Consider the following 25,542-nt stretch of genomic DNA (forward strand, 5'->3'; position numbering starts at 1 on the left):
CATAGCTGTCTCACCCTCTGCCACTGGTGCATATGGGAGGAAAACAGCAACCCGCAGCATTAGAGTCCTAATTGTCTGTAATTGGCGAGCGAGGTAGAAGAAGCTGGATGGATGTTGTGGATGTTGTGCTGCTTGTGTGGTACGGCGCCTGGAGAGAGTGATCGGCTTTCCCTCTCCACATTGTCGGCGAGATGCCGGGACGGCCGCAGCACAAAGCCCATATTAGTTCGGATGAGAGGCATCATCCATTCAGTTAGCTGTGAAGAATAAATGATTGAGAAGAGCTGGACCGCGCGGAACCACATTAATACTTAGGGGGAGATTCCTGTCCTTGGCAACATGTAATATTTTTTCAATGAAAGACATCTGCTGCGGGATGTTAATATAGCAACACTGCTGGCATCTCCAGGATATGAACAAATACATCTTTTGTTCAGTAGAAGCAAATTCTCAGTTTCCCACTTTCCCTTGTGGTGAGTTTCCTACACAGAAGATCCTGCTCAAATTCCAGCAAAGTGTACTTTTGCTTTATGCTTTCAGATTCTTGTTTTGGTGTGAACGAGCAGCGTTGATACAAATGGCTCAGATCAGTGTAGAGGAGTCCAACATCGAGTGGTGTCTAGCCGAGCGCAGTATATAGCACTGTCAACATTTTAGCCGTCATGCCAAATTAACTTTACAGCTCAGACCAACACGACCGTGAAGGTGGGAGTGATGGTCTGCCAGCTCTCGCCATACGTCGTAATGCTGAGAAACTTCTTCCAAAACCAACAGGTATAATACGCTCTCGTTAAACCCTGAGAGCAGCATGGTTCCTGTAAAGGTTTTTTTTGTTTAAAAGACAAACATTTCCCCGTTGGTCGCTTCTCTCCAGGATTTGTATTTATACTCTGAGTTATTCTACAGTTATGGCTCTGAGCCTATTGTCTGTCTGAGCTGCTTCCCTCCTCACCTGGCTGGCACCTGTGTCCTCGTAATTCTCACGTCTGCACAAATACGCATTTTTCTGTGCGATGTGAGCGGGAATCTGTTGGCATGTCGTGTCACAGTGAGGACCTGGATCAGTTTCTGCCGGTCCTGGCTGAGCATGCCTTCACCTCAGATGGTTGCGGCCTGATGTAATGACAGTACAGGTGTAAGTTACAGAGGCTTTGATGAAGAGGAGCGCTGAGAAGAAGTGGAGCTCGTAGTCACCGCCTGTGGCAGAGGTCTCTGTGGGCCATTAGTGTTGGGATGAGGGAAGTGATCGTGACCATGAACATGCTTCGCGCCGTGGAGGCTCCACAAAGAGCTGCTGCCATCCTGCTGCTGTGTCTGGATGTATGTGTTGGCAGCAGATGAGAGAGCGCAGAGCTTAGCTCCTGAATGGACGATTTCACTGCAAGGCTCATTCCTTTCTCAGATGTTTGGATTAAAAATGCTGTATTTGACTTCTGGCTCTTATCAAATATGGCATTCCTTTGGTGGCAGGTTTTATTTTTCAATACATGTCAAAATCAAAAGGAAAAATGCAGACAGCCCATTACCTTCTTTGTTCTCCGACACCTGAAGGATGTGCAGTCACAAATGTGCGCACTGTGGCACAGCAGAGTTATGCAATGAATTATTCAGGGTAAGATATAAATCTTTGTTGACTGTTTGTGGAGCACTGGATGTACCTTGAGTGTGGGAGAGAGTTGAGACTCAGGGTGAGTGGAGAGTGTGGAGACAAGGGGGAGAGAGAGAAAAGAGGGGGAGGAGGATCTTTAATGTGCTGGACATTTAGCTTTGGATGGGAGGGTGAAACAGAGAGAGAGAGATGGAGGGAGGGAGAAAAATCCAGAGGCAGAGTGAATAAGAACCAAGTTACCATGTAACATCAGAGCAGGAGTCTTTACTGGACAACTGGTTACTACCTTAAACAGTTCATAGTTAACATCCTCAATGAAAATAGTTTTGCTGTAGATTTTAAACAAAAATTACTTTGGAGGTTTTGTGAGACTTTATTCTCCAGCCATGGCTTTGTCGTCAGGATGGTGGATTTTCCTCCTGGCATCATTGGAAGTGATGGCCTGTCTGACATCCGCTGCAAACTATCCACAAAGTTACTATAGGAGGATCTGTTATAGGCCACACTGTTACCATGGATACCAGGGCTACAACCTGGGCTACCCGGCGGCAGGTAAGAGACGGCTTCACAGCAGTTTAATGCAGATTAAGATTAAGTTTGTCGATGCAAAGATATTTATTTTACTTAAAATCCTGGGCACATTTTTTTCTTCTATTTATTTAGAAGTTCTTATATAGCAGTAGTAGGAATTTCAGTAGTGAGAGTATTTGTTTGTGTTGCAGCTCAGCCAGACTGGTTTAATCAGTTTCACCCATAATGAGTCTGCTGTACGCGCTGTCTGGCTCTGCCCACATAACGTGGTCTCTGATCAGAGCAGGGGAGGATCGCTCTTATCAACAGAGATTAGAGCACATGAAAACATGAGCTATGAATCATGAGAGACGCTTTGTAATCCGAACGCAAACAGGGCCAGATACCAGATACTCTTTCCACAGATTATGTCAATATTATTATGACTGAATATTTCTTCTCATGTTTGGCACATCTGCAGGGCTCTGGGATAAATGCACATGGTAAAATGTGTTTAACATTTATTACTGTCGTGTTGCTCATCGCCCCTGTGATCTGCTGCTTTATTTAGATGTTGTTCTTGGAGATAAATCACTCGTGAATTTATCTCATGCTCCCAATAAGAACCCATCAAACACAAACCTGTCCTTGGTGATGACACCGAGCTGTAGGTGGCTGTGGCAGAGATTTAATGTGCTTCCTGCAGAAGCCAGCGGCTGCTGAGGCTTTGGCTCTGAGCTTGAGAAAGGATCATGTTCTGGACGTAGAACCCGGGCTGGAGAGGATTTACCGACTCAGCACTGCACCAGACACAGGAACAGCAGCTCCGCAAAAGGCTGGAGACGTTTCATGAAAAACCAAAACCAAGGAAGAGCGTGTGCAGCATGGACGGAAAGAGAGGACGGCTCCTGCCAGCTTTCCTGGACGAAGCGAAGCTCTAGTTTGGCAGCAGAGAGTCGAAGGAGAGGAAAGTTTAGAAGCTCGTGTTTGCCCCAAACAGTGCATGAGAGGATGTCGTGAGAGGATATTGGGAGTAAATGGGTTCAGCTGAGGGATATTTCTATAACTCAACCGTCTTGGGCAGGTTTCATAGTTTCATAAATAGATTTTAATCCCCTACTGCTCATATACTGCATTTTTGTCCTTAATCTAATCCCATTCTTTTTTCATTTGGAACAGTAGAATCAGCGTTTCATGTACTAACCACTGAGATTTCACGCTGCTTTTCTCCATCAGGTTTTTGGGTCGTGTAAAGATCTGATTTATGGGTAAACTACAGGTCACTTACTGGTTGTGTGTAGGTGTTAAACATGGGAATATGAATATGAGTGCAGTGAAGTGGTGATGTGTAATGTGCATGATGAGGCTCGGATACAGATCTGAGCGCATCCCTCTGCCAAGGCTGTCTCGCCTATACATATATATGTTCCAGTTCAAAACAATAAGGTGAAAGTCACCTAATACACAATACATTCTCTCTATACTCGCCACTACTATACTATATAAAATACACAAAATACACGATAGATGCTAGATGCTATGTTAATGTTTCAAATATCATATATGATCTTTAAACTTTCTAGCCTGCCCCCGCCCACACGTCTTTTTGTTTGTGTGGGAAGAAACTGAACTGTGTTTGGAGAGATAAACTCAACTGTATATATGTGTTTATGTGCATTGTTTTCACAGCACTAAGGGTTAAAGTCTGTTTATTTACTCGGTGGAGGAGGTTTCCACTGTGTTTTGAGAAATTATTAACGGGGCTTGTTTGCACCCGACTGTTTAATGTTTACGAGACAGCGCTCTAAGATGTGGTCGAAGTATTTAAAGATATAATTACTATGATGTCTGTAACTTAATAAACCAGGTCTTTTTCACAGGAGTTGTCTGAATTCTTAAAATAGTTTGCAGCTCTAACAGCCGCCTGGAGTCAGGTCTGTACTGAACAACACATTTCTCAAGCAGACATTTCGCCTGGCGATGACTAATGGTCTTTTATGATGTGTTTGCTGTTTTACAGACCGTCAAACAGCAGCCAGAGCCCATTCACACTCTTTAATGTATTATGTCACTCGTCTCAGTCAGCAACATTTCCACTGTAAAACTCCTCAGTTTCAGTAATGCTGAAGCCAGCATGTGACTTGTCGCTGCTCGGAAGGGACGTGAGTCGGCTTCATTTCCTGCATTTCCTGATGATGATGATGATGATGATGACGAAGATGGCGGCCTGTTAGCTTAAGTCCAAACAATCAGCCTAGATCTCACAGGGGGCCCACTGTGAAACTCACAAACGATTTATTATGTCTTTGACCCCTAAAATAAGATGTGTTTAGGAAGACAGGCTGTTTAATTTGAAATCTGGTCGCACGGCGAGGCGGTCATGTTTCAGTCGCCACCACTTTCCCAGATGAAGGACCCCCGTTCTTTTATTTGTTTATAATCTCGGTGCTCGGCTCAGAGGAATGTGTATGTTTTGCATCCTCTGATTTAAGTTTCCATATGTTTGCTGCACCCAGGGGACTTTGACGAGAAGCACAGGAATTTAAATTTGGTTTTAAATGTTCAGTAGTTGTTACCACATGGGGGATTTGTTTGTTTGAGCTGCAATGCACTTGCAGAATACTTTCCCTTCTCATCCATCATCCACTTTCCTCTTGGAGGACGACTTCATCCTAAAGCCTGCGTTAAATTCCTCTGTCAACTTGGCTTCCACTCTTTCTTGTGACCAAGTTTTTTCTCATAATGAGAGGATTTAGGCAAATTACACTCATTTCTCTCCCGTCTCTCTTTCCCCCCGCCTGCTTCTGTCTTTCTCTTTTCTCCCTCCGTCCCTACAGATATCGATGAATGCCAGGTCCACAATGGAGGCTGCCAGCACAGATGTGTTAACACCAGGGGCTCCTACTACTGCGAATGTCACCCGGGCTCTCGCCTGCATGTGGACGCCCGCACCTGCCTCGGTGAGGAACCTACTCTCTCTGTGGCGGCGATTTTATTTTACAAGCTGTGGAAAAGGAACATGAGTCTGTTCAATGATATCCTGACTTCTTTTATCAGGATGAAGTGACTAAACTGGAATTACAGCCCTGTATTTGTTAGGTGGGCTGCAAAGGTGCGAATACACACATGCATATTAGTCCAGTTTCTTTAAAACATGAAAGTGATGCACAAAAGATCAAACAACCTGTTGTCAGGGAGGATTTGAGGTCTCCTCCTGCATGAAATCCAATAAGCACCAGAGTATGAAGACGATTTGAGAGGTGAGCTCACTTATTCAAAACCTGCATCAACACTGAAACAGCTGCTCTGCTGAACGGTTCTTAAAGTCTTTACTGTGAGTTTTATTATTTCATTGAAGTTAAACAAAATATGGTTTATGATATGGGAACATAAGCATGTAAACTACATTCATGATGTTGCACTAGATGACCACTTTATAGTTCAATAGTTCAAAAACAGCAAATGGTCACACATGACAAGCTGAAGCACCCAATCTCCTCAATGAAAGAGGGTTTTGTGATATTTTGCTAAAATAATTTAAACAATTAATTATTAAATTCAATCTCAAGGCATTTTACATCGTAAGGTCAAACTAGGTTTAAATTAATAAATTTGTCTTATTCTTCTGTCATCTCGCTGATGTTTACTCTGAAGTTGAACCTGATGAAGCAGGAGCAAAACTTTAAAAAAAAACACCACCGCCACCAAAAGTCCCTTCACCACAATTAATACTTGTGATCCAGATTTTGTTGTACTCAAGTCCCTTTATAATGTGTTGACTCTTGGTGTAGTGCTCTCAGTGCAGAGGGTTTCAGATTAAATCAAAAGATTTTCAGTTAGGAATTAATATTAAATCTCAACAAACACATTTTGGATGAGTTATTATGAGAGAAGGTGGAAGCCATTGTTTCGGTGCCTCTCTTTGGTTATTAAACTTTCCCTACTTTAAATTCTACTCAATTAAACTTTCATTCCTTAAATCTGTTAAATCTGTTTTTCTTGTTCTCTTCGGTGTCCAGTCTGTGCGTCGTTAGTGCGTCAAATTAGTTTAGACTTTTCAGAAATAGCTAATAGAGTCTAAACCAGGCACTGGGCTTCTGCAGCCAGGAATGTACACAAAGTGTCCTGTCTGACATTTAGAGTGGAAATTATTGTGTGTTTCTTGGCCTCATAAAGCAAAAGCTGTTACATGGTATCACGGAGCAGATACTGTAGCTGGGACCCGACCGGCCCTGAGAGGCTCTTGTGTGACAGCTGCTTAATGAAGAAATGACTTATTGTGTTAATAATCGCTGCGCACATGTGGAGCGACTGAAGTTTATCTGTATGTGGTTTTAAAATCTGTGCAGAGGTCAGCTGCAAAATATCTCCACGTTCAGTAAGGAATCCAACTCTGAGATCGTGCTTTCCATACAACAAGTGTGTAAAAGTGCACTTTGCAGCGGATAGGCCGACAGCATACATACTGGACAGAGGACAGTACATACCGATCAGCTCCACTCATCTTATCTGGCTCTTGATCCGCCAGCAGAGGTCAGATGAATCCCACACACTTAGCGTGCGTCTGCATAATATTTGAGCTGGAAGCCGCTCTGTGTTCTTGTGATGGATGGACCTTGACACTGGGCTGCTCAGCTCCTACCTGTAGTGTTGGCGTCAGGCCCGTGCACCAGGGGCCTCATCTCTCTCCAGCAGGACGGGGAACTCAAACTGGGAGATGATTGATCCGACTCTGTCCTTAACCTCATCAGTGGACGAGTCCTGTCCACCACAGAAGCCGTTCAGAGCTCTGTGGTTCCTGGCTCCTATATGGTGATGGACCTCAGTTCTGAGAGTTATTCTATGAAGGATGTGTAGGAATGTCAGTGCCGTGCTTATGATCTATCAGAGGGAGATTTTCAGTCAAATCAGAATTCAGAAAGAATTATATGAAACTGCTGATTGGAAAATTATATTTTCCTGCAAAGATGTTGGATCTTCTTATTCTTCGTGACAGCCTCTGTTTCGGTCCCTCTGTGCTTTGCATGCCTCTCTATGGAGACGTTATGTTTTCGGTTCGCGTGAACTTCGTGTGTTTTCGGTTCTTGTGAACTCAACATCTCAGGAACCGTGAAGGATTGATTTCAAAGATGCACTGATTAGAATATGATGGTCAAGGTCATGGTGACCTCACAAAACATGTTTTTGCCCTGAACATCTGCCTTTAGGGTATTTCTTCAAATTTTGACCCATTGTCACTTGGACTCAACCATTAACTGATAAGATTTTTGTGATTAAAGGTCAAAGGTCATGTTGACCCCATATTAGTCTGGATAAAAACTGTATGTAGACTAAAGCTGCACAGGTTGGCCGAGGCATACATCCACAGGGCAGTAATTCTAGTTTTTGTAATGACTCTTAATGTTTTCTCTTCTCAGCTGTCCATTCATGTGCCATCAGCAACGGAGGATGTGAACACTACTGTGTGCAGCAGTCCGCCGCTCACTTCCGCTGCCGATGCAAAGCAAACTACATCCTGGCAGAGGACGGCAAGCACTGCAAGCGTGAGTGTTTCCAAACTGTGGTGGGAAGCAACACTGAATACACATGAAAAAAAAACACAGCAGACGGGACGAAGGAATAATAACCGGATAACGGCTGATTGAGGAAGCAGCGCCAATAAAACTGAGCACTTTGAAGGTGTCATTCTGAAGATTTGATCGCAACATTAAAAACACAATCAGTCGCCAGTAGCAATTATCTGACAGGATGTCTGTGCCGGAGTAACTGTCACTCATGGGATGAGACATTAAATTAAATGAAACCACAGAATTCTTCTTCATTGTTTTTTCCCCAAACATGACGTCCTTGATTCTTTTAATGTCTCTGATCTCAGAGGCTTTGTGGTTCAGCATGTTTTCTCTCAGAGGTGGGAAATTATACATTGATGCATTTTTGAATTACCGCCTCTGAGATGCTTTTACTTTGTAATTGTTGGCTTTGAACGGCTTCCTCTAATTTCTGTAGCACCGAAGGTTTCCCATCCTTAACGCTGGGCAGGCTTACACAAGTCAAACACACACACACACGATCTCACACACTCACACTCTCACACACACACACACACACACACACACACACACACACACACACACACACACACACACACACACACACACACACACACACACACACACACACACACACACACACACTAAATCTCTCCACATGCTCTGCATTAAGCTGTAGAGAGTTTTGCTCCACGACTGTGCCAGAATCATTTCCCACTTGACTGTGACACCGTGCAGGTTTCTCTGTCTGACTGTGTGCTCTTTGTGTCACAGTGCAGAACCCGTGTGCAGATCAGAACGGAGGCTGTGCGCACGTTTGTCAAGTCGATGGTGGCAAAGCTCACTGTGACTGTAAGCTCGGTTACGTCCTCGCTGAAGACAGGAAAACCTGTGAAGGTAATTTCCCCAGGAACAGTAACAATGTGACTTCTTAATGGTAACTGATTGCACTTGGAGTAAAGAGTGATTATAAGAAAAATAAATAGCAAGAAACATCAAAGGTTAGAAACTTCACCTCGTTTAGTAGCTGCTTGAATAGTTTGTTTAACTGCTGTTTCCAAAATCAGTCCTCGAAAAACTAACATGAGTTTGAAAGACTAATTTTTCTCAGACGTTTAAAACGAGTATGTTTTTCTTTTAAAAGTATAAATAAAGTGGAATTTACAAGCCAGTCTTTCCACTGTCACTTTCAACTAACGCTGGGTAAGACGTGAGTGTGAAGGACAGTTGGATTTGATTAGTGAGAAGCACATGGTGATGAATGTAAATTAAACTGTGCTGACCAGATGAATTTCTCCTCATAATTCAGAGTTTTTTTTCCCTTTTGCGACAGATATTGACGAGTGTGAGACTGAAGAAGCCAACTGTGCTCACGGCTGCCACAACACGCTGGGCTCCTACGCGTGTGTTTGTCACACTGCCTATGAGCTGGGGTCTGATGGGAAACAGTGTTACAGTCAGTTTCTTTATTTAATACAGTTCATATATTGAGTTGGTAGAATAAGTTTTAAAGTCTTTAATCTTATCTCTGTGTGAACCTGTGACAGGAATTGCGATGGAGATCGTGAACAGCTGTGAGAACAACAACGGCGGCTGTTCGCACCGCTGCCAGCACTCAACCAGCGGGCCTGCCTGCTCCTGTAACCACGGTTACAGACTGGACGAGGACCTTAAAACCTGCCTTGGTAAGAAATCATTAAAGATTACTATAAGAAGATGTTATAAGAAGATGTAATTCTGATGCATCACCTGAACACTTTACTGTGAAACGTCACAGAAACACCACAGTGCGTTTCTTCTTTTCTATTTCCAAACATCCTCTCCATGTAAATCATCACCCAACATGACTTAGAATGACTTATTAAAACTAAATTAGAAAACAAGAAAAATCAGGAAACTATTGAGCCCCTAAAGTGCCCAAAAGTTATTTTAAAAAGATATTATCCGGAGCTACATGTGTTCATACATAGGCAACTGGACGTGCTTGTGTCTCGTAGTCACAGTTTTCACCTCAACTCCTGAAGATACCATGACCTAGAACCTCCACAAATATTAAATGAAATGTTAAATCAAATCTGTCTTTACTTTATTTCTTCGTCTCTAACCTTTGATACCAAATTGCTCTTTTAGCCAGGAGATGGAGGATTAAATTCTCTTTAGTTTTTGGCTTGAGAATAAAGGCGCAAACATTTACTGAAGTCAGATTTTATTGAAAAAAATCACAAGTTGAAGTGCAGCACTATTACCTCAAGTAATAGCGCTGACCTTAACTGGCAGTTCAATCTGTACAATTTACACTCTCGTAAAAATGTTCTCTCAGTGAGCAGAGAAGCACATGACCTCAGTGGGATCATCATTTTCTGTCGTCCTGCTTGTTGTGCTTGGCAGACGTCGACGAGTGTGGAGAGCAGAGCTCCTGCTGCGAGCAGGACTGCACCAACTACCCTGGAGGTTACGAGTGCTACTGCTCCGCGGGATACAGGCTCAACTCGGACGGATGTAGCTGTGATGGTACGTTTCACCCTCCCTAACCCTTTCAGAAGAGAGAATAGTTCTACTCTTACTTGGGCGAGATCCAGTTCGTCTCACGAGAAGTCAATGTCGTCTTTGTTTCATTCAGCGTAGTAGACTTTGTTTTTCTCAGCAAGGCTCTTGAGTCTGAGCTGTGTGTGTGTGTGTGTGTGTGTGTGTGTGTGTGTTGTTTAGACGTAGATGAGTGTCTGGCTGGCAATGCCGGCTGTGATCACACGTGCCAGAACAGCGCGGGTTCTTTCCAGTGCTTCTGCCGCCGGGGTTTCCGTCTGGACGACGACCGGCAATCCTGCATCCGTGAGTATCAGCAATCAGGGTAAAGAGAGTGGGAACCGCACCAGATACACGCCAAGAGTAAACCTGCAGAACTGTGGCGGCTGTTTCTGGGAGTTTGAAAGTGAATTGCCTGGAGAAACATGAAGCTTTTATTTATTTGTATGGAATAGAAGTTGTAAATTTGAAAAAGACCATTCTGAGCTGCCGCACAGCTTGATGCCACAACTGGAAAAAATAAGACTTGTTCCCGATATTGTGATAATTCCAGCCAATCAGAGATGTTGTTTTTGAATAGCAGAAGTTTCTGGTGTCATTTGAGGACAAGCACAGGTTTTACTAATAACATCAACAATGGTTCTTTTCTGTCTAAATGTCCCTGTGAGTCAGCCTGAGCAATACCAGGACCTTGAAATGGAATTCAGTCATTCATTTGATTATCTACAGTTGTTCTTTTACATCAATTCAAAAACAACTTCACCACAGCATAACAGCATGTTTCATTAGACATGAATGCAGAACTTTTATACAGAAGTCCTGTGCGTCATCATTAAAATCCCATCTGAAAACTTACCCTTGGGCAGGAGCGTGTAAAGGGACCCCATGCAGAATGGGACCTAGGGGGCCTTACATCAAACCAAACTGAGCCCCCCCCCACCCACCAAAATGAAACACATGATACCAAACCACATCATTCCAATCTTCAGAAGATTCTTTTATTATCAAAATTATAAACAAAGTTCAAACTGTGCAGCCACATTGAAAATAACAAGGCAGTAAAGTTTAAGTGTGAAACCCTCACCACCACTACAGACACATCAGACACATCAGACACACACATTCAGAGGAATGACCACAAAGTTAATGTTGCTGTGGACTCATGTTCTCAGGCGATCTTGAGCGCCCCCTTTCAGCTCGGGGAGCAATCGCTTGCTTTGCCCACCCTGTTGCAACGCCCCTGCCTGTGGGGGTAGTTTCAGTTGTTGCCACTTAAAAACCTGATTAATCTGAAGTAGCATTATATTGATAATAGCCAATGTAAGTCAAGCCTTTTTTTAAAACTTACTGTAATTTTTCCTACATGTTTAATGTGTATGACTGAGTATTAAAAGGGGAACTAAATCTAAGATCCTAATATTAGGGGAAAGGTGTAATTTTATGGGAACAAATATGTAAATTTACTAGAATTAAGTGGTAATGTAAGAAAATTATATAAACATTATCTCATGATAATGATGGTAAAACAAAACCCTTTTGAAAACAGACATGAGCTTAAGGATGTGCAGTATATATATATGTATATATATATATATATATTAGTTATGTGTGTAATTCACTGTCTTCCCGTCTGCAGCACTTGAAGATGCAGTTGAGGCCCTCTCCAGCGGGGGTCCCATCGAGCTGCCACTCATCCGCCCCCAGCTCACCTTGCTGCAGGACTACAACCAACCTCTGGAGCGCTATGACGACTACGAAGACGACGAGGGGGAGCTGAGGGCCGAGAGTAACCTGGCAGAGAAGTTTGGTGAGCCCCCCCCCCCTCAAACCATTAAGCGCTCATTATCATTAACAGGAACCTGTATCTGATTACCTGAGTGTGGCTCCCGGGAGGTGAGGCTGTCAGACAGACTCATTTAGTGCAGCCAGGGACCGACCACACTGTGGGGGTTGATTACTGCGCTGCACGCTCCCAGACTGGTGGTACGTACTGTAACACCACAGCCTCTCTGGCAGGAATGCTGAGGATTATACGAGCCGGCAGCCGCTGCAGGTCTGACACAGGAAGGTTGTAAAGAGAATCACCTGAACACTGTCTCCAAACCACACATAAATCTGAATGGACAGTGTTTTCGTTCCTGTGGTCTCTTTGTCAGCTCAAAAAAAAAGTTGTGTAGTGGCCCAATCAGGAGCGTTTCAAGGGACCAATGGGGCCCCTCATGAACCAGTCCCCCACATGATGCATGATAGGTGTTGCAGTGGTCAAGCACACCTCTAAAAGTGCAAAGCTTGTGGTTTTGTTAAAAGTCTAAAAATGTACCAACAGGCTGAAACACATTCTATCAAAAATAACAAATGCATAAAATCCTGAGATTTGAGAAGCTGGTTTTAGCATTTTTTTTTCTATAAAAAAGAAAAAGACCATCAGAACTGTCTCACATCCAGTGGGAAATTAACCGTTAGTCATTATATTTTATTTTTGCGTCATTATGATTAGAATTAAAATGAGATTAAAGAAAGAGAATCTTAGATATGAATTGTCCATCGATTATAAACTTAGATGATTGTTTGTGTCATTTTGTTTCCAGTGTGTTTGGACGACACCTTCGGGAACGACTGCAGCTTGACGTGTGACGACTGTTCTAGCGGAGGAAAATGTAACGTGTGGAAGAATGGCTGCGACTGCCCCGATGGATGGACGGACATCGTCTGCAACCAGAGTGAGGACCACACACACACACACACGCACGCACACACACGCACATGCACACGCACACACACACACACACGCCACAGTTTGTAAAGTCAGAGCTGTAGCGGTGTTAAACCTTGTTATTTATCCACCTCACAGCGTGCTCCGAGGGAAATTTTGGTAAAAACTGCTCCTTCCACTGTAAGTGTAAAAACGGTGCCAGCTGTGATCCGGTCACTGGGAGCTGCCGCTGTCCACCAGGAGTCAGTGGAGACTTGTGTCAGGATGGTGAGTCAAAAAACAAAAAGAAGAAGAAGAAATGTATTCCTTCATTTTGTTATTGAAAACATTTTAAGTTTATTGCGATTGTTTTTTTTCCTGTGTGCAGGTTGTCCAAAGGGCTTCTACGGAAAACAATGCAACAAGAAGTGTAACTGTGCAAATAACGGACGCTGCCACCGAACCTACGGAGCCTGTCTGTGTGATCCAGGACTGTACGGACGCTTCTGCCACCTCCGTGAGTCACATGACCCGGACTCTCAAACCCTGCCAGGAAACCAAACTGACGAGAGATGCAGTTTTCTATTCCACATGAATCAGTTTCCCTCTGTAGTGAAATCCTCTTTGTCTCCTTTGTCTCACTGTCTTCTCTTCAGCTTGTCCTAAGTGGACGTTCGGAGCCGGCTGCTCTGAGGAGTGTCTCTGTGTCCAGCAGAACTCTCTGGAGTGTCACCGGCGCCATGGCACCTGCGTCTGTAAATCTGGTTACCGGGGCAACACCTGCAAGGAAGGTGAGTACAATGTCATAAAGCTCTCGCCACCCAAAGGCCAAATTACTACTACTACTACTTCTACTACTTCTACTATTACTACTACTACTACTTATACTACTACTACTACTAATAATGGTAATATATGGCATGGTGGTTTGATTCCCAGTTCCTGTGGTCCATTTGACGAAGTGTCCTTGAGCAAAACTGATCTCCACATTTCCCTGATGACAATGTGCGATTGATAGATGGTGTAGATGTTGTGTAAAGTGTTTTGAAGGTTGTTAAAACCTAAATGCTGTATGTACAGTTGTGTTGACATGGTGTGTAACAGCTCTGTCCACCTGCAGAGTGCGAACCCGGAACGTTTGGATCCGGCTGCGAGAAGAAGTGCTCCTGTCCTCCTGGAGTGTCGTGTGACCATGTGACCGGAATGTGCCAACGAAAGTGTCCTCCTGGTCGTCAGGGGGAGAACTGTGATCAAGGTAGGCGTCCCTGCAGAGGACCTGCTCTCCTCCTGCTGTGAGACTCACACGCCTCCTGTTTTAACATGACTCCCTGCTGTGTGTCTCGTCTCAGACTGTCCAGACGGATGGTTCGGAGCGGGCTGCGTTCATCCCTGCAACTGCACCAGCGCCCCCTGTGACAAAGTGACAGGACAGTGCAAGTGTCCGGCAGGGACGACAGGAAAACACTGCGAGACCTGTGAGTCCATCTTCTTTACAACTTGATGACAAAAAATTCTCACAAATGTTCACATAACGATGAGAATATTCACTTTGAATCACAGTGTGTCAGGAGGGATTTTGGGGACCAGGCTGCAGAGAAACCTGTCCTGCTTGTGAGAACGGCGGCTCGTGTGATAAACACAACGGATCGTGTAACTGTCCTGCTGGATTCATGGGAAGACTCTGCCAAGACTGTGAGTATCTGCACTGGGCATTTTGGGGTTTTATGTTTCCATAGCAACAAATGGATTTACTTAAACACTGAGCTGAGAAGGATGTGGCACCGTGGAATATTGAAATCATGCAGTGGTGAAGTCTTTCAGCAGCCTGAAAAACACCTCAGACATATTTTTCATATATTTTCACTAAGAAGAACAAATATATGATTCATGAAACTGTCATCTTTTTCCCTGGTGCAGCGTGCCCAAGTGGACATTTCGGTCAAGGCTGCCAAATGAGGTGTGTGTGTGAGAACAGCGCTCACTGCGACCCGGTGACTGGACGGTGCACCTGCGCTCTCGGCTGGACTGGACACAACTGCAGGAAAGGTAACAAGAGCGGAAAACATCTGTCACAGCTGCAAACCAGAAATAGAACATTTCCAAGACACCGGAGGAGAATCTATGTGGGAAAATGGATTTTAAAATTACAAACATATTTTTGACTTGTGATATGTTTGACCCCTGAATTCTGACGTCTGTGTTTCAGTGTGTGATGTGGGACACTGGGGAGCCGACTGTGCAGAAACCTGCGACTGCAGAAACGGAGACGGCAGCTGTGACGCTGCGACGGGCCAGTGCAGCTGTGAGGCTGGTTACACTGGGACCCAGTGTCATCACAGTACGTTGGTGTCTTTGTTACGAGTGTTCAGTCTGTGAAGAGTTAAAGTCGCTGCATGTGGAATTTTTATGACAACTTTTGATTGTAGAAAAATGAAAAATTCAGTTGAAAGCTGGTGAAGTTATTGATTTCTCATTCATTCATTCTCAAGTTTGTCATTCTTGATGCTACCACCAGGTGGCGTCAAAATTAATGTTTCTAATTCTACAGAAAGATAAAAACACACTTTTGTCTCTGATTACCTTCAGGTTCTCTACATATTTTTTGTTTTGAAAATTTAGATTTTTTTCATTCAGTAATTCTTAAGTTTTCAGTTGTTTTCATATCAAACTTTTATTGACACGAAAAGTTTGATTTACTCTTCGTGTTTTTGCAGGGCAGGGAAACTGGGAAATCATAAACTACACACTGAATGTATTAATTATTTGTTCAAATTTCAATTTTTTTCTAAAGTTTGTGTGTGTGTTTTTCCCTCAGAGTGTCCAACAGGTATGTTTGGTCTCGGTTGTCGTCACCGGTGTCAGTGTGACAACAAGGCGTTGTGCGACCATGTGAGCGGAGCTTGTACCTGCCAGGTGGGATGGACGGGAACCTTCTGCGAAAAACGTAAGAGACAATATTTGATCACAAACTAAAATTCTCCCTCTGAATATTTGCTATTAGCAGGCCGTCTTTACGTACGTGTGTGTGTGTGTGTGTGTGTGTGTGTGTGTGTGTGTGTGTGTGTGTGTGTTTCAGCATGTCCTCAGGGTTTCTACGGCCTCGACTGTCAGGAGAAGTGTTCGTGTCTGAACGGCGGCAGCTGCGATCATGTCCGTGGAGTTTGTTCGTGTCCTGCCGGCTGGATCGGTCCGTTCTGCAACCTGAGTGAGTGTCACTCCACCTCAGCATGTTGACAGGCTCCAACATCACTCTGACATTATGAAAAAGGTGGAATCATAAACTCATATTGTTCATATCAGGATCTTTTGAGTGCTGACTCACACTGGAACAAGAACATGCTTAGTCTCTGAGTTATTCGGGGAAACCCAGTCACACATGAGAAAGCCCGGACTTGATGTTCCCCATGCTGTGGCCTGTATCACTTACCAGATGCTGGAATTTCCACGTTTGATCAGCAGAGTTCATGAGGAGGTAACGATATTGTTTGTCCCTCTGCTGGCAGCTTGCCCGCCCGGCTTCTATGGGGAAGCGTGTAACCAAACCTGTCGCTGCGGCAACGGTGGCGACTGCCACCCGGCCAGTGGGCAGTGTGTGTGCACGGCGGGCTGGACCGGACCCAGATGCACAGAAGGTGAGTTTACACAACAGAGCAAAGTGGTCATCAGGTAAATCAGAGGTCAGGAGATGGTTTGACCTGTGTGTGTGTGTGTGTGTGTGTTTTTTCCTCCCAGAATGCCCTGCAGGGTTCTACGGAGCCGACTGCCGGCAGCGCTGCTTGTGTCAGAACGGGGCCTCATGTAATAAGACCAGTGGAAAGTGCACATGTGCCAGTGGGTGGACGGGTACAGCCTGTGAACTGGGTAAGACTCTGAAAGGCTGTGAGTAACAGTCTCCGTCCGTGTTCCCACAAAACCACCTGCACATGGACCGTTTAAAGGAAAATCTTCATTTATTACAACTCAGGTTTTTTTTATGCTTTTGACCGCTATTCATAACAAAACTGTTCTCAGATCTGAGAACACCAACATCGATCAGACATGTGAAAAACACTTGATTGATTTGGGTTTACTTCTGATTCAGAAGTAAAGCCAAATCAATCATAAGTGAACATTGGATTATGTCAGACAGCCAACCTACTCTTACTTGTGCTTTTGAAAACAAACGGTTTTATGACTTATTTCTTAATATCTTAAAGTTGGACCCTGAATGTCTCTGTATTGACGTTGGTGGACTGGCAAAAAACTTCAGGACTTTATGGTTTTAATCCGTGAAAAAGCTCTGATATGTTGAACTGTTTCTGCAGATGTATTCGTGTGTGTTGTCAGTAAATCTAAACCTAAAGCTCTGCAGGTCAAAACCTAAAACCAGGAAGTCGGTGTGTAACCTGATCAATCTTTAAACAGAAAACTTTCACCCTCACTTTCTCTTCCAAATACGTTTTTAGGTGAAAATCTCAGTGATCATCTGACTGTTTCTTTTTTTTGTAACCATTTCAACATATTCCCAGATCTCAGCATTTTATTTCCTGCCTGTGGAGTTAAAAACGATAAAAATAAGACCCAACTGGCACAGAAACAACATTTCCCTTCAACCACTGCTTCTGTCCACGCTCCATGTGCAGCAGCCTGTGCATGAGTTTCCCCAGTTTTGTCCAGATGAGTTTTTTGTCTCCTGATTTCTTATTTCTCTCACCCCAACCCTGGTCAGAACAGACACTGATGAATTCATTATATTGTTAAACTAGAATATCATCACCTGGTTGGTGGAGGGGATCTGTTTCTGCTTTTACTTGATGTCACTACCTCCACCGTGTTTCCATCTGTATGTTATTTTGGATTATGCAAAAACTATCCAACAGATCACCATGAAACTTGGTGGAATGATGCATTATGGGTCAGGAAAGAACCCATGCCATTTTGGGGATCAGGAGGCAGATCCAGGAATTTTTCACAGCGAATAATTCCTGGATCTTGATAATAGAATTCAGGCACATTTAGAGAAGTGATATCTATGAGTGTGTGAAATGGTGCAGCCTGATTGGCAGAAGTGTGCACTTTACTGAGAACCATTCAAGTTCATATCATTACTGACATGAATCTTTTACTGACCTTACAGCAACTGACCAGAATCATACTCTATGTACAACTCTTCACGCTGTAATTAAACAGAACAAACATCATGAGGGAGCCAGGATCACGTCAAATTATTGTTTTAATGTTTAATCTAATTCAGGTTTAATCTTGACTTAGACTCTTACAAACACACATGAAGCCTGGATCAGTCTTGGTGAAATCCAGCCTGTTAGACCTCCAGCTCTTTTCATATTACAAAGTCCTACAGACGTTGCTTAGTCTGGACAGAGATGCAGAAGAATAACATCACCTGAGCCCTGAGGTAAATATTTAAAGCTGAGGCCTGTGGTTGTTTCAGTGGGCTCAGGAAACTCATCAGTCTGACGCTCATTTGCTGCTTGAGCTCATTTGTTTTCTCCTGAAGTTTGGTTATGTGCTGGCACAGCTTTGCGTCACAGACGAGTCTGGACTATAAAAAGTCTCCATCACTGACCCGGCGATGACATTCCAGCTCGTTCTCCCTCTGAGCTCCACATCACACACTATCCTCCCTCTGTGCCTGTTACAACCTTCCCCTGCCGAGCCGGGCCAGGTCCAGCCCCCTCCTCAGGAAACCACTAATCCTGCTGCTGGAATGTCTTCACCCTCTAAACCCTGTGGCTACTCCACCTCTCACTGCCAACTCCTCACTCACTCCAAGCATAACTCTAAAAAAAAAAACATGGTCCTCAGCAGAAATGGGACAGAGCTTTGTCCCATGTGTTTTCACACCATAATGTTTCTGTTTCTGGTCTCACCTGTGTGTGTGTGCCTGCCTGTGCGTGCTGCCGTCTGTTTACACAGAGTGTGTAGCGGGTCGGTTCGGGGCCGACTGCCAGCAGCAGTGTGAATGTGAGAACGGTGGCCAGTGTGACAGGCAGACGGGACGGTGCAGCTGCCGCGCCGGCTGGACCGGAGAGCTCTGTGAGAAAGGTGAGCCAGTGAGACTCAGAGCTAATGAACCTGCACAAACTGCTGCTCTGTGGAAACTATTTTCTGTTAATCACGACCTCCAATTTGCACCTTCCTCTGCTCAGCATGTGAAGCAGGCCTGTTCGGTGCTGGCTGTGAGGAGAGATGCCGGTGTGTGCACGGGGTTTCATGCCACCACGTCACCGGAGAGTGTCAGTGTCCACCGGGCTGGAGAGGAAAACTCTGTGACAAAGGTACAAACCTGCAGTTTGAGACCCTGTGGAGCTCCTGCAGCCCCTGGTGGACGCAGTTACTTCTGTTATTTCAACAATGAAGCTTCTATATTTCTAAACACCACAGTTAATGTACAGGATGAGGAAAAAACTTTTCATTTATTACCTTCACCAAGAAGTTTATGTCTTCGTCTTTGCCTGCGTTTGTTTGTTGGTAAATAAGCAGGATTACACAACAACTACAAAACTGATTACGCTGATATTTTGGGGAGGGGTGGATCCTGAACCCATCAGATTCTGGTGTCGATTTGGATCCAGGAATAATTTTCAACATTTTCCTTGATTTCTCTGTGCTGTACACACTCATATTTCTGAGTGTGTACAGCAGATCATAATACAAATCTGAATCTAGTTAATTTAAACGTAGTTTCATGAGGTGACTGTTGGGCCTTGATGGAGATAGTTACACTTATTTACTTCCAACATGGAGGTTATGTTTTCATCAGCGTTAGTTAGTAAGTTTGTTAGTTACCAGGATTACACAAAAACTACTGAAACAATTCTCATGAAAGTTTGTGGAGAGTTGGGTCATGACCCGAAGAAGAGCTTATTCAATTTTGACGTTCGCCTTAGCTGACTTAAACACTCTCTTGTTCCTGAATAAGATGCATTATGTCCCTATTTTGTCTTTTTCTTTCTCCATATTTTAATTCTACCACTGCTGTTTCTGTCTACACAAGGAATGATCCCTCCCTTTTATCGATTATTTTTTATGTCTGATCAGTGAATTGGACACATTGTCTCATGCAGGACGAAATGTGAAATGTGGTTAATTCAATTTCTTTGACGTTTTGCTCCAAACAGCTGACATTGTTTTATTTTGGTTGTCTGTCAGCATGTTTGCCAGGTACGTACGGGAGGAGCTGTGTGCAGCAGTGCAGCTGTGCTCAGGGAACATCCTGCCACCACATCTCTGGAGAGTGCGGCTGTCCTCCCGGATTCACCGGCAACGGCTGTGAGCTCAGTGAGTTCTGCACCACTCACTTCACTGTCTCACCCCCACTGATGATTATCATCCTTTTCTTACTCTCACTGACGCACTGATGTAAGAACATCTCTAACTCTGTGTGCTCGTCCCTCAGCTTGTCTTCCAGGAACATTTGGTCAGAACTGTAACCACGTCTGTCAGTGCTCACAGACAAACCAGCTCTGCCACCCGGTGTCTGGATCATGTTACTGCGCCCCAGGTTTCCAAGGTCCCAAATGCGAGCAAGGTGTGTAACAAACAACAACAAACCCATTCAGACACAAACATTAGAGCAAATACGTGAAGGATTTAAGTGACATAACTCCTGTGTGTTACTTATTTCCAGCCTGTGGAGAGGGTCGTTACGGTCCTAACTGCGAGAGGCAGTGCAAGTGTGTGAATGGAGGGAAGTGCGTTTCTTCCACTGGAGCCTGTGAATGTCCAGCAGGGTTCATAGGAGCACGCTGCAACATCAGTGAGTCCAGCACAGCCTCAGAAGGTGAATACATTAATGAGTTTTACAGTTGATGTGACACGTCTCTGGTGTGTGTGTGTCCTGGTGCTGATAGCGTGTCCATCTGGGCGTTATGGTGTCGACTGTGCTCGGGTGGCCACGTGTGGAGAGGGGGCCAAGAATGACCCGGTCACCGGTCGGTGTGTGTGCATCCCTGGACGAAGAGGAGAGGACTGTGGACACAGTGAGTTCTGAGCAGTGTTTGTACGCTTCTCTTTTACTAAAACAACTGAATAGATCACCACACTAAGTGGAAGGATGGAACGTGGGCCAAGAAACAACACACACAATTGTGGTGCGGATCCCAAGAAAAAAGAAGGGGCAGATTTAAATTGTACAAATTGTTGATTTCTTTACCCTAGAATGGGCCCTTTTATATTTAAATACTTTATATTAACATCTGGAACGGGTCCTCTTTACGGACGCCACCATGTTTTTTACAGTAGCCCAGACTGGACAAACTAAACACCTTTTGAGTTTTTATAACTGAAGGCTCTTTCATGTTTGGAAGGGGAGGGTGAGGTGAGGTGTATTCTGCTGCAACATGCAACTGTTGCAGCAGAATAGAGGTCGAATAGAGGTCGAATAGAGGTCGAGCTGACCCCAATTCAACTTCACCACTAGATGTCACTAAATTAAACACACTGAAGCTTTAACTACATTTATGGTGACTCTTGGGCCTTGGTGGGTAGGAGCTCTGCTGAGTGCTACTCTAGTTTTTGCCTGTTTAGATAAAGAAGCTTAACATTAAATTTAATTTGAGTGTGTGTTTGTCCTCAGGCTGCCCTCCAGGCTGGTTCGGGGCGGGCTGTGCCCATCGTTGTAACTGCAGTAATGGAGGAGTGTGTGACTCAGTAACTGGCAACTGTACCTGTGGTCTGGGCTGGACCGGCGCACACTGCGACAGAGGTGATGACAAACACTTCATTTATATATATATATATATATATATATATATATATATATATATATATATATATATATATATATATATATATATATATATATATATATATATCCTCACAGCTGCTACGTTTACTTGTTGCATCTGCGGCAGCAGAAGAAACTTAAACACAGAAACAAGTCTTGAGTCAGGAATTTGAATTTATTTTCTTGTTCTTTTTACTCATCTGCCTCCCAGAATGTCCCGTGGGCAGATTTGGTGCCAACTGCCAGCTGAAATGTAAGTGTCAAAATAACGGCACGTGTGACAGAGTGACGGGGACGTGTCAGTGTGGTCCAGGCTTCTATGGACATCTGTGTGAACATGGTGAGAACTGAAATACATGAAGTTAAAGTCAAATCCAACAACGAAATGATCCAAGTAATATTATCTGTGCAGTCCGATGTAGCTCATTCGTCTGTGTCAAGTGTACAAGGTGACAAATACACAGACTTTTCCAGTAGCAGACTTACACAGATTCTCTCAGAACTGAAAAGTGAGACTCTGGAGTTGATACTTCCTAACCCTGAATCCAGTGAGAACATTTTAAACCATAAAGGTCGACTTCAATCTTATTCCACGCGTCTCTCGTCCTCAGCCTGTCCTCCTGGTCTCCACGGCCCGCTGTGCCGGCTGCAGTGCGACTGTATGAACGCAGCCTCCTGTCACCCCGCGTCGGGCCACTGTGTCTGTCCTCCAGGATATTACGGAGCCCGCTGCCACAGAGGTCAGTCACAGTGCTGCTGATTCACCCAGTACAGTGATAGGTGGCCGTCTACTTTGTCGTTTTTACTGACAATCATTTGTCCCTCAGTGTGTGAACAGGGAACTTTCGGCCTGGGATGTGCTAAAGTGTGCGACTGTGAGGACGACTCTCTGTGTGACCCTGTGACGGGAAGATGTCTCTGCTCCTCAGGGAAGACGGGACTCACATGTGACATCGGTAATCATCGATCCTTTTTTTTGTAGTTTTAGAACAAACACAGTTAAGTGAAGATCACGTCACACAACTCTTCCCTGTTTAAACTCTTAGACATTTGATTTTTATATCAGAAGTTAAATGAGAAATTATTTTTGAAGCCATTTTTTTAATTCAAGCCCACTGGATTATATGTTAGAGAAGGATATTATGTCACCAAAACATTGACTTTTAAATGTATCAATATATAAAGAGGAAAGTTACTTAATGAATATATAGATATAATAAAAACAACTTTAAATAAATGAGGTTGACAGTTCAGATTCTGCCGCTTTGTGTTGAAACCTCGAGATTCAGACTTTTAGAGGGACCACTGTATATTCCCCATTTTTTATACTTTTTGTAAAAATGTACATATCTTTTATTTAAATTTTATATTTAGTGTATATGATGACCTATTAGCAGCTATGGAGGATTAATTTAATTACTGTAAAAGTAAAAGTAATATCACAGCAATATAGAAATATTACGTTAGTTTCAAAGTAAAAATAACTAATACAGTTTAATGTAATAGTCTTAGAGTAAGAAACTGTGTTGTTACATTATACTGACTGTTAAAAAACAGAAACACATCTTTGTGTTACTCCAGTATTTTTAGCTGTACCTAATAAACTGACAGCTGAGTCACTGTAAGTCCCATTACTGATCTTTGGACAGTGTATAACAGCCTTAGACAATGTTTGAATAAAGCATTAATTCAACATGCAGAAGTTGGTGACCTGTTCTACATCTTAACACATCCACCTCTGTGTAGTATAGTTATAATAATGTATTTTATGTTCTCTCGTCAGACTGCAGAGCAAATCACTACGGCCCAGACTGCGCTGAGACCTGCGAGTGTCAGAACGGAGCCCGATGCGACCGACGCAACGGCCGCTGCAGCTGCATGCACAGCTGGATCGGCCTCTCCTGTCAGGAAGGTACAGCACTGAGAGAACACACGTGAATCGCTGCTGTCTGAAGTCATCTCACTTCACTGTAACATCCACAGGGGACGTCAGGTGACAGGCTCTGCTGACTCTCGCAGTCAGAGCAGAGGAGACAGTTTTTCGCTGACTCTGTGAAATGAGAGTAAATAACGAGTATTAGTGCTGACAGCATCTGGTCACCGTGCTCGGTCTGCCGAGGCTGCACTTTCTCTGTGGTGTCGTCTTTTTTTCACATGGAATATGAAAGTTGTGCATTTGTAGAAGTGGACTCAGCTCAGTGTGTGCGTGTGTGTGTGTCTGCAGGTGGACCTCCACGTGTCACCTATGGGAGCAGCAGCAGAGGAGACTCACAACACAACTCATTATAGCATCTACCTGAAAGACTCCACCTGGAACTGAGACAGTGATGTTTTCTTTACCTAAGTGACTCGAGCGAGTGAAAGGGAGTCGTAGCAGCTGGAGGATCTTCATGGAAATAGACTCTCTGATGAGAACTGCAGCTCCATGTTCGGACCTGAGCTGGACGATACTTCATTTTTTGTATTTTGGTACCAAAGTGACCTTTGAACTGATCGACTCTGTGGCGTGAGCCTGACCGGTCACCGGTACTTTGTGAGCGTCTTGAGCTCAAAGTGGAACGACACCGTAAAATGAAAACAGCTTCAGTCTTCAGGAGAACTACTTCCAAACTAGAAATACCACCCTGCGGTTGTATGCCTCCGCCAACCAGTGCAGTTTCAGTCCACATATTTTTATTTTTTCAGATTCTCATTAGGTCAACGTGATCTAATCAATTAATCTGTGTCCAAGTGACAACTTGTCAAAATTTGAAGAAAGCCCGACAGTCAGACCAGAGAAATCATGTTCAAGAGGCCACAACGTGTTTTGTGAGGCCACCGAGACTTTGACCATCAAATTCTTATCAGTTCATCCATGAGTATTAAGTGAACATTTTCACCAAATTTGAAAAAAGTCCCTGAAGGGGTTCCTCATATGTTCACAAGGCAAACATTGTGTTTTATGAGGTCACAGCGACCTTGACCTTTGATCATCAAAATCTAGTCAGTTCTTCAAACCGAACGTTAAAATTTGAAGAAATGATCTTGAGGTATTCTTTAGATATGTTAACAAGGAAGGGGACAGACGACCAGAAAACACCATACCTCCGGCGACTGGCTGTCACAGGTGTGGAGGCATAAAAACGTCAGCAGTTTGTTTTTACTGCACTTTTATATACAAATACCCACTGAAGGTATTTTATGTTTCATAAGTTTCAACAAAATATCAAAATAATCTCTTAATTTTGTAAGAAAATTAACAATATTGTTGGATGTGATGCAGCCATGTTATAAAACTTGCCAGTTCAATGAAGTTGTTTTTCAGTTTATACCAAATGAAGTACTACCCTCAGCCTAATGGTGCTAATGTGCTTTATCTCCACATGTTTAATAGAAAGATATCAGTCAAGCACATTCTTGGATTTTTAATAGAAATCACTTAATTTACACAGCTAGCTTTCAATGTCTAAATGTTTTCCTTTGAATTGATTGTGTATAAGTTGCTTCCTATTTATATTTAACAGTTGAATATACGTCAAACTTAAAATGCATTGTTTTTGTTTCCCACTGGATAAACGAGATTCTGCAGCTCTGCCAAACACAGGGAACAACCCACAATCAGGTTTATTCTTTTTAACACACAGATGCCAAATAAAGACAGACACAAGACGGATTGTTTCTCATTCTTATTTTATCATTATTTCATTTTCATTGAAGATCGAAGCTGTACATCCTGTCTAAATTTCAGATTCAAGCACAGTGCAGATAGCAACGCCTGCAAAACAAAATAAAAAATAAAAGAGAAAAGGCAAAGGTGATCACAACCAGAAATATATATATATACAAAGGTCAAACTATGTACAGGAGATACCAGGCGCTCAGCACGTCGTCTTCAGAGCATTTCTCACAATGCATACACAACACAAAGAAATTGCTTCTTTTTGTCAGTCCT

The 25,542-nt window shown here is 43.6% G+C and overlaps 1 protein-coding gene across 1 annotated transcript in view; it reads left to right on the forward strand.

Moving 5' to 3' along the window:
- megf6b (multiple EGF-like-domains 6b) overlaps positions 1 to 25,259 on the forward strand; it is a 60,775-nt gene extending 35,516 nt beyond the window's left edge. The window contains exons 6-38 of the mRNA XM_035151756.2: positions 4,957 to 5,079; positions 7,537 to 7,662; positions 8,443 to 8,565; positions 9,002 to 9,124; positions 9,216 to 9,353; positions 10,057 to 10,179; positions 10,375 to 10,497; positions 11,828 to 11,998; positions 12,780 to 12,911; positions 13,043 to 13,171; positions 13,272 to 13,400; positions 13,540 to 13,674; positions 14,004 to 14,138; positions 14,233 to 14,358; positions 14,444 to 14,575; positions 14,801 to 14,929; positions 15,090 to 15,221; positions 15,699 to 15,827; positions 15,960 to 16,088; positions 16,387 to 16,515; positions 16,616 to 16,744; positions 18,800 to 18,928; positions 19,033 to 19,161; positions 20,036 to 20,164; positions 20,283 to 20,414; positions 20,514 to 20,642; positions 20,737 to 20,865; positions 21,462 to 21,590; positions 21,823 to 21,951; positions 22,223 to 22,351; positions 22,439 to 22,567; positions 23,395 to 23,523; positions 23,836 to 25,259. Coding sequence (XP_035007647.2) covers positions 4,957 to 5,079; positions 7,537 to 7,662; positions 8,443 to 8,565; positions 9,002 to 9,124; positions 9,216 to 9,353; positions 10,057 to 10,179; positions 10,375 to 10,497; positions 11,828 to 11,998; positions 12,780 to 12,911; positions 13,043 to 13,171; positions 13,272 to 13,400; positions 13,540 to 13,674; positions 14,004 to 14,138; positions 14,233 to 14,358; positions 14,444 to 14,575; positions 14,801 to 14,929; positions 15,090 to 15,221; positions 15,699 to 15,827; positions 15,960 to 16,088; positions 16,387 to 16,515; positions 16,616 to 16,744; positions 18,800 to 18,928; positions 19,033 to 19,161; positions 20,036 to 20,164; positions 20,283 to 20,414; positions 20,514 to 20,642; positions 20,737 to 20,865; positions 21,462 to 21,590; positions 21,823 to 21,951; positions 22,223 to 22,351; positions 22,439 to 22,567; positions 23,395 to 23,523; positions 23,836 to 23,900 — 4,232 coding nt within the window. The 3' untranslated portion in view covers positions 23,901 to 25,259. The remainder of the gene's footprint in view (positions 1 to 4,956; positions 5,080 to 7,536; positions 7,663 to 8,442; positions 8,566 to 9,001; positions 9,125 to 9,215; positions 9,354 to 10,056; positions 10,180 to 10,374; positions 10,498 to 11,827; positions 11,999 to 12,779; positions 12,912 to 13,042; positions 13,172 to 13,271; positions 13,401 to 13,539; positions 13,675 to 14,003; positions 14,139 to 14,232; positions 14,359 to 14,443; positions 14,576 to 14,800; positions 14,930 to 15,089; positions 15,222 to 15,698; positions 15,828 to 15,959; positions 16,089 to 16,386; positions 16,516 to 16,615; positions 16,745 to 18,799; positions 18,929 to 19,032; positions 19,162 to 20,035; positions 20,165 to 20,282; positions 20,415 to 20,513; positions 20,643 to 20,736; positions 20,866 to 21,461; positions 21,591 to 21,822; positions 21,952 to 22,222; positions 22,352 to 22,438; positions 22,568 to 23,394; positions 23,524 to 23,835) is intronic.
- The last annotated feature ends 283 nt before the right edge of the window (positions 25,260 to 25,542 follow it).

This window comes from Hippoglossus stenolepis, chromosome 3, assembly GCF_022539355.2.
Source record: "Hippoglossus stenolepis isolate QCI-W04-F060 chromosome 3, HSTE1.2, whole genome shotgun sequence".
NCBI lineage: Eukaryota > Metazoa > Chordata > Actinopteri > Pleuronectiformes > Pleuronectidae > Hippoglossus > Hippoglossus stenolepis.